The following is an 8,838-nucleotide window of genomic DNA, read 5'->3' as shown; positions in this document are numbered from 1 at the left end:
ACCTTACAGTTTCCAAAGCAGCGTACAAGACTAACACACTAAAGATAAATATCGACACACATACACCCCTATCAAGAGACTGATCACCACACACACTGCAAAGATAAGTATCTTAGAAGGCTTGGAAGAATTGTAAAAAACTTTATCATCCTTCTAAAAGGATCAAGAGTACAGATATGGAGAGGTTCTCTTCTATTCAGCAGAGAGGAGAGCATACAACAAAGCGTTAAATTTAATACTTACTGTATTCCACCTTTTTCCTTCTCTTCTTATCTTTCAGTTTCTGTTTCTCTTGCTCCTCTTCTTGCTCTGTCTCCTTCTCCAACTGTTCCTGCTCTTTCCCACTATGCAACCTATGCCTTCCATGAAGAGGCTTCTCCAGGACTTTCTTACGTTTGGAACCTCCTTTAACTAGGAGCACCCTTCTCTTGAGGCAAGTGCAGCCAAACATGCAGTCAGGCTTGCGACAATGCGTAGGCCGACGATTCTCTAGAGCTAAACTAGAACAGATACATCCAAGCCGGCAAAAGTCATTGTTGCATGGTGGTGCTCGCCTTTTGATTATTTTGTGTATAGGTTTGTTTTTGAGTGAAGCCTGAAATAATATACACATTCTTATCAAACATTTGAAAAACTATCTGCATACACACTAATGAAGAGTAACTGCATTCTGTATTGTAAATATAGAAAAAGTAGCGTGAACACCTGAAAAATCAACATCAGTACTACATCTAAAAGCAGAAGCACACATGCACTAACACACGCACTCTATACAAATTCCAATCATGTCAAAAACCAGGATCTAAGCCACCGTGCCACTCTTTTCACATGCCCAGAGTAGCCTTGCACTTCTGTTTCTTGAACACTAGATTCCCAAAATGCATGGCATTTTGGAAATTTCGTTTCAAGCCAAGTCTGTGACCTGGCATAAGGGGAAAGTGCTCTACTGTTCAAAGGCGGGGGGGGGGGGGGAGATCCTATTGGGTGCCTACAAGCTTTTGTGCATTTTTAATAGCAGCTCTTTGTATTCTACCCATTTGCTTTCAAAACTAAGCACATGCATATTAGTTGCAATACAATATTTATTTATAATACAGAATTCTAGCAGTAATATTCAAGATTAATATGTGCTGTATAAATACTGAATATTATCACAATTAAAATCAGATCTTATATGATTTCCAGAGTATGCCCCCCCCCCCCGCCTTTAAAAACGATATTGTGCTTATTTTTCAAATGAAGTTTAACAAAGCATTTTAAAAAAAGATTTCCTGCCTCCTCACTGCATTAAAAAATGCAGGTCCTGGTGCAGCTTTAGTCTCATCTATACAAGACACTGATGTGAGTCCAATTGCACAAGAACATAGATGGGGATGTGCAAAGCAATGAAGTGCAGATTGATTGCAGAATCACTCAGATGTGCATTTGAAACTGCATTTTTAATGCTTGCACTTCCTAATCCAGCAAGTAAGCGTGGTTACATGCACACACAGACCAAAATACACTTAGATTTTTCTTTGGGTTTATCCTAAAGGTGAATGCAGCTGCTTAGAAGAACAGTTTGTTCAGTTTAAAATATCTACCCTGGACTCACAAAAGGAATACCATATTCTTCAGTTTTCCTCTGAAGTCATTATCCAGCAAACCGTGATGCACAGCTTTGCAATCACTGAACAAATTATTCAAAAAGCACAACTGTGCAATAACAACCGTTGGGGGCAGTTACTGAACACCTGGAAAAGTAATCAACTGTCATTGAGTAATTCTTCCAGTATGTTAATTTACCCTTCAGAAAATGGCCTTTTAGATCACATACCATTCAGGTTTCCTTGCCATCTTTCCAATAGGCAGAGATTGCTCTTTCAAGGTCAAAACAATTCCTATTAATCTCAATATCTATTTTAAGGCTCTAAAATTCCAAAGCTGCTGTAATAAAATAGCATCTTCTATTAATATTTCTGGCATCCAGGTCTATGACCATGAATATTTATAGATTTAGAGAGCATATCTAGACCTAATGGCCTACCCCTCTTTGGTTCTGTCGTCATGGGTCTTTTCTTTAGCACAGTTAAATAACCCACTAGGCTGAAACTTTGCGAATTAGTTTGCTACAAACTGGTGCTTTTATATTAAAACCTTTACAATGAAGTTCAGAAATAGTAGGTATGATGAAGGCAAACAACCATTACAACTACTTACCTGAGCAGTGAGTAAAGCTGTTAGAGATAAGTCTGCTCGCTCTTCAGTAATATAGGTCCGTAGCTTACCATCCCACAATGCACAATCCTCCAAGTCCATCAGCTTCAACTGAGTCTTGGATAAACTTGACAGACGACTACTCTGCTGTTGCTGCTGTGCCTGACGCACAGGGATCTGTTTTCCCTGAGCATGTTCTTCTATGCCTGATACCACAAGAGCATCTATCTCATTAGCTGCTTCACTATTTGGCTGAGGTTTAGTGACTTTCTCTTTCAATACTGATAAGCTGTCTTTCTGCTTTGTTACAGTAGGTAAAGGTACTGCAGACTTGTGGGGTGGCTTTCCTTTACCTTTAGAGACTGCTGGTTTTTTATTCTTAATTTTCTTTTTCTTCTTTCCAGAGACAGAAGGCACAGAAAGAGGCTTGAAAGTACAAGAGCTGGATGGAGTAATGATGGATTGCTTTTTTAGAACACTATCTAGTGTCCGTACATAGCTGGTGCTTTTCGTTGGAAGTTGGTAAACCACAGGACAACTGGATGTACTAGGAGAGAATCCCGTGCTTGTTTCCATCAGCTTCCCTTCATTTTCCAAGTATTCATCAAGCTTGTCACTGCAGAAGGCAGATCGGTTCTTCAAGGAGCCTTCTAAAGAGCTACCTGAATAATCACATAAATCAACTTCAGATAATGAACACTGCCAACTTCACTATGACAACATGTTTGGGTAGAATTCATTCCGGGTTTGTTTGTGAATATCCAATAAAAGCTTTAGGAATAGTCTAATTATGTATAAGAATTGAGGCAGCAGATATTTCCCCAGTATTGAAGTTAGGGAGAGATTTGTTGAGTGTGCTCAGAGGATGTAATTATGAGTCTTCCAGCTCTCAGAGGCAGAAGGCCAATCTAAGATAATCTGTTTAGCTTTTGGCATTAGAAAAATTAGATCTGGATAATTTGGGGGGGTAACTTCAGGAGCCTGGAAAGTTGAAATGAGCCAGGTTAACAAAAAACAAAACAACCAGTGTCTTGTACTTGCTGGCTAACTTCAGGGTACAATGTTTTCAGAGCAATGTAAACCTCAGTAGACACTTTAAAACATCCATCCTATTTAAACTGTGTGAATGTCAACAGTCTTTAAGAAAAAAAAGGAGACATCCAGTCAAGGATTCAATAATAGAAGAATGGAACTAAATTACAGTTATTCACTCAAAATCCTTATTTTCTTTTTTGAGGATTCTATATTATACATTTATATTTTAATTTATCTGTGGCAGCTGGACACAGTTAAGTGTAAATCAAATTTTGGTCCCGTTAACTCATTTTAAATGGACTGAACCAACATTTAAGACTTGTATTACAAAAAACATTAATGACATGATCTTAAAGTTTCTGGGTTTTAGCACAACCGGATGAGTTGTGCTAAAGACAGGCTAAATGACAGTACAGAATGCAGGTCAAATATCTTATAAGACCACTTTACTACTTGTTTTTTGTTTGTGTTGACATTTTTTTCTTTTTATTTTATGTAATCCACTTTGAACACTGGACAAAGACACATCAATAAATATATTGAAATATATATTAAATACATTAATAAATTTATTAATATATAATAAATAAATTTAGATAGATGTGCAATTACCAATCCAGTATACAGCACATAATCTTCCTTTGAAGAGACAATTGTGAGGACGGGGAAACAAAAGATGATGTTTCGGATCTGTAGTCTTCACATCTTCCTTAAAGATTAGACATTACCTTCCCCCCTTATTTCCCGGAGTAGTGAGATTTGAAACAGGCCCTGCATCTGCACACTTCCTCCTGTTCTCGCCATATTTAGAAAGGTGAACTTCAAGTCTGTAAGAGCCTGCCATTACTGCAGGTGGAATCTCCTCCAATCCTGCAAACTGAAACCCTGTAATTGTTTCAATATTCAGGGTTAAAGATAAGGTAATCAATAATCACACTCTCTCTTAGTTTGGTCATTCACCTCTGTGCATGGTGAAGGGAGGGACAGGAAAGAATGTACACAGGCCTAATGCCCATTCCTGATCCTACTGCATTGTTAGGAATACAGGACCCCTCTTTCTTCACAGGGGTTCTGTTCCCGCCTATTTCTGTGGATAAAGAGACTGTGAATAAAGAGACTAACTATAGCAACTGGAGGGTTAGGTTCCTACACACATGGAAGTGTGCTGAAAATCACAAGAAAAAGTGGAGAAGCAGAAATAAGCACAGTACCTTGTTCTTCATTTTCACCCCGTGAATAAAGAAACTGGGTCTCTATGACCCAACCATGGATATGCAAATCAGCGAATGGGGAACCCACGAATAACAAGTCTCCTGTATACTGTATTAAGTTATCTGAACTGTATAATCCTATCTAATTATGTTCCTGCATTGGCCTCCTTTTCCAAAATAGCTACAGCTTGCTCACTTTTTTTGTTTCTGAAAAAAAGTGTTTCAACACACACACACACACACACACACACACACACACGTCCAGACTTGCTCTGCCTTATGTCTTTTACAAGGAAAGTCATCCTAGTTCCCTGGTCTGCTCTCCTTCCTAGATGACACTGTGCTCTTTGGTCAATTTCACAGGTCTGTTTGGCTATATGAATACATCTAATGCTCATTAGGGGGATGTTCAAATTTGCAGCCATGGAGCTGGAGAGAGTTGATTCCATGTTGTTCCACTCTACCCAAGAGGTAGAGAGGTCCAGAGATTTTTAACTTAGAAATTACTGTCTTTTGCTGTTTTTTCTTCTGTAAGAAGTAAACTCAACACTTCTATTATGTAAACTGAGGGCAAGAACTCATTTACTTGACTTAAAGTGTGTGCTTTCTGTGTAGGTTATTAAAATAACATGTGATTTTGAATTTTCTGACTTCAGAGAATACTTTGCCCTTTTGGCTAAGTTACTAAGAAAGAGTATATTAGCTCTTTGGTTAACATATTCTACGAGTGCTTAGAAATCGGAAGCTTGCAGAGTTGTAATGTGGTATCCTATTTAGATCTCTTAAGTGAAACCTTTAGTTTCTTTTTCCTCTTTAGTTTCCTCTTCCTCTTTAGTTTCAAAAAGCTCTGTTTGCTTCTTCAGCAGATGGTGATTCAGCATACTGACTTAGCCCATGTGAACTACTGCTTAGGTAGACAAACATAAGCACATAAATTCAAATTTTGTTCCCAAAACATTTTTTGATCACACTAACTCCAACCTGATCACACAAAAACTAGCACCAAAAGCACAGGTAACAGCTATTCCTGGCTTTCTAAAGATCTCTCTTCATAGTAGTTTGTGTGTCTATGGGAAAAATGTGTAGTACATTACTACACACAGACACACACATTTTTAAAATAGAAGGCTATACTTTAGCTCTTAATAAAAGCATAAACAACCTTCACTACTCATTGCAATGTCATTTCCAATAATGAAAAAAATACGACACTAGCTATTGAAACAAAGATGAACTATCCTTAGTGCCTTTAAAGGTCTCAATTATTGTGAACATATTAATGTGAAATTGCCTTGCTAGCATAAAATCTACTTTACAGAAGGTCAGAGAATCTTAGCGTTCCTTCTTAAGATTACAAGTACTTTTAGCTATGCTATGGAAAAAACCTTCAATGCATATGGCCACACACAGGCATTTTGCTTAAACCTAAGCAACCAAGGATATTAGCTGGGATTTTCAGTGGTCAGGAATTTTGAAAACTTTTCACACAGCTTGTTTTTTCCCTGCCCCCCAACTCAGTCTATATCCTTGCCAATGCATACTGGTTCATCGATATACTTCCATCTTCTCAAACAGCAGGAAGAGGGGAAAATTATTGTGCAATTCTTGCCTCTTTCATGTGTTTCTCACTTTCAAAAAAACATCAAAAAGTCTCCTCTCACCTTCATTTTTTGAACTACTGTGTAACTTCCCTCGCCATCCTTTTATCTTTGTGAAGTCATTTGTTTTCCCTGTCCTGGAAACAAAAGGAAGCCCCGAATCTGAAAACCAGAACAAAGACACAGATTATCGACACAAATAAGTTATGAAAAATGATTAAGATGTAATACAACAAATTTTTAGTTGTGTCATAAAAACACAATTATCAGCACACATTAGAACTATTTCCTAGGAAAATGGCTACATACACTTATTAGATTATTCTTTTACATTTGAAATACATCCTCCCAATTCCCATTTCAAAACAACCCAATCCAATGTAATCACCACCGACATCATCTTTATTACAGTCACAGAACAGAGAAATCACAATACAAACAGCCAGTAAGTCATGATGGAAGAGTGAATGCTCTTGCTGAGTTCTACAAGCAGACAATCAAAATTTGAATCCGTCTGAAGAAATTACATTATTTTGATCAAAGAGTAAATATTGTCGATAGAAAAGATCCTTATGGCCTGGAAAGATGAATTAATAAAGGTGATATATACTGGACATGAATATTTCCATAAAAAACACAATGTAGTAAAACATGAGTCATCATTTCAAAGAAACCCACACCACATGGGCAAAGACCATCTGCATACAGAATGTCCCTGAGGGACTCCACCTTTTACATCTCTCTGCTGTGAAAACTGTCCATTTATTCCTATCTTCAACCTATTTCCTGTTCTTCAACCAGTTTTCATGAATGAACCTGTTCCATCATTCCTTGACTGCTAAGTTTGCTCAAGAGCCTTTGATGAGGAAGCTTGTCAGAAGCTTTTTGGAAGTTCAAGTATACTATGTCACCTCTATTTCCGTGCCTGTTGACACTCTCCAAGAGGTTAGTGAGACAAGACTTGCTTTGCAGAAGCCACACTGATTATTCTTCAGCAAGGCCTGTTCTTCCATACGTTTAACAACTTTATTCTTGATTATCATTACCATCAATTTACCCAGAATAGACATTAAATTAACTTGCTTGTCTTTTTTCTGTATGCCTTTTGAAAATTGGTGTTATACTGGCTACATTCCAGTACTCTGCACAGTCTGATTGTAGGGACAAGTAACATATGCTTGAGATCAGCAATTTCACATTTGAGTTCTTTAAGGATTTGTGGGTAGATACCATCAGGCTCCAGTGATTTGCTAAGGTTTAAAACTGACTTATAACATCTCAGTTCTTTGGTCAACTCAGTTCAACTCAGTTCTTCAGTCTTGCTCCCTGAAATGCTCAGATCAGGCACAGGTATATGCATTGTGTCCTCTGCTGTGAAGATAGATGCAAAGAATCTCCCTATCCTCCTTAAGCATCCCTTTTATTCCCCCAACATCTAATAATCCAATTGACCCCTTGGCAAGTTTCCTACTGCTTTAAACTCTTTTTATGTTTCCCTTATTGCTTCTGATATATAGACAGACAGACACACCCAGTTTATATTCTTTTCTGTTCTCATTTGGGCAGGACTTCTATTTTCCTCTTGCCTTTTAAAGCTTCCTTGATTCTACTTGTTAGCCATGCTGGCATTCTCCTGTACTTGGTGATAACTTTTCTTCTTTTTGGTATATATTCTAACAGAGCTTCTATTTCTGTGGTTTAAAACAAGCTCCATGTAGTCTTCAATGATTTGACCCTCCTGCCTTTCTCTTTCAGATTTCTTTTCACCAATCCTCTCATTTTTGAGAAGTTTCCTCTTCTGAAGTCAAAAGGGTCCACACTGGACCTCCTTAGCAAGCCTTCACTCATGTATATGCTGGATTTGATCTCACTATGGTCAATGTTCCCTATCATTCCATGACAATGACATCTCACATCAGGTCCTGAGCAGAACTCATGAGTAGGAGTGTGCATGGTTCGGTTCGGGCACTATATTAAAGACCTCCGGACCGGTTCGGAAGTCCGGCGGTCCGGAGGGCGGGGGCATGTAGCTTTAAAGGGGGGTGGTAGAACTCCCCCCCCCCACCGCTCTTCCCCCTCCGGCGCTGGTGCATTTAAAAATCTTCTTGGGGCGGCAGAGTTCCTCCCTGCCGCCCCTGCCCCCGTCGTTGTCTTTCAAAGCCTTCAACGGAGTACAGCGAGCGGCATGCATGCGCCCTGCGCAGCGTGCGCACTCGTCTCCGCCGCTGGCGCGTGCGAGCCACATATGTTATGGTGCGCGCGCCAGCAGCAAACACAAGCAAGCGCGCCGCTAGCTGTACTCCGTTGAAGGCTTTGAAGGACAACGACGGGGGCAGGGGTAGCAGGGAGGAACTCTGCCGCCCCAAGAAGATTTTTAAATGCACCAGTGCCAGAGGGGGAAGAGTGGCGGTGGGGGGGAAGTACTACCCCCCCTTAAAGCTACATGCCCCCCAGTGCCAGACCACGCCTCCGTGGTTCCGTGCACATCCCTACTCATGAGTAAGTCCAAGGTTGCTTTCTCTCTGGTTGCTTCCATGACCAACCTTTCTAAAGCATAGTCATTTTAGTACATCTAGAAATCTAGCCTTTGTAATTATATGAATGCGAATTTACCCAATATACGTGAGAGTAATTCAAGTCACCTATTTGCCTCTTTTTGATGCATCTCTGGTTTCCTTCTTGAGCTCCAAGTTACCATCAACATTTTGATCAGGAGGGTGACAGGATGGCCCTAGTAATACATTTCTTTTCAGGCCTCATATTATCACCCACAATGTTTACATGGAGGAGTTAGGTCC

The 8,838-nt window shown here is 39.4% G+C and overlaps 1 protein-coding gene across 7 annotated transcripts in view; it reads right to left on the bottom strand.

The window, feature by feature from the left end:
- LOC128333058 (MAX gene-associated protein-like) overlaps positions 1-8,838 on the bottom strand; it is a 111,545-nt gene that overhangs the window by 54,953 nt on the left and 47,754 nt on the right. For all 7 annotated transcript variants that reach the window (XR_008310841.1, XM_053268112.1, XM_053268136.1 and 4 more), the window contains 3 exons: positions 6,104-6,202; positions 2,200-2,858; positions 244-595 (listed from right to left, as the gene is read on the bottom strand). Coding sequence is in view for 6 of the 7 variants with exons in the window: in XM_053268112.1 (XP_053124087.1) it covers positions 244-595; positions 2,200-2,858; positions 6,104-6,202 (1,110 nt within the window). In the remaining variant the exon portion in view is untranslated. The remainder of the gene's footprint in view (positions 1-243; positions 596-2,199; positions 2,859-6,103; positions 6,203-8,838) is intronic.

This window comes from Hemicordylus capensis, chromosome 1 (genome assembly GCF_027244095.1).
Source record: "Hemicordylus capensis ecotype Gifberg chromosome 1, rHemCap1.1.pri, whole genome shotgun sequence".
In the NCBI taxonomy this organism is placed as follows: Eukaryota; Metazoa; Chordata; class Lepidosauria; order Squamata; family Cordylidae; genus Hemicordylus; species Hemicordylus capensis.
Note: the sequence above shows the minus strand (reverse complement) of the source record. Positions and strands in the feature narration are given on the sequence as shown.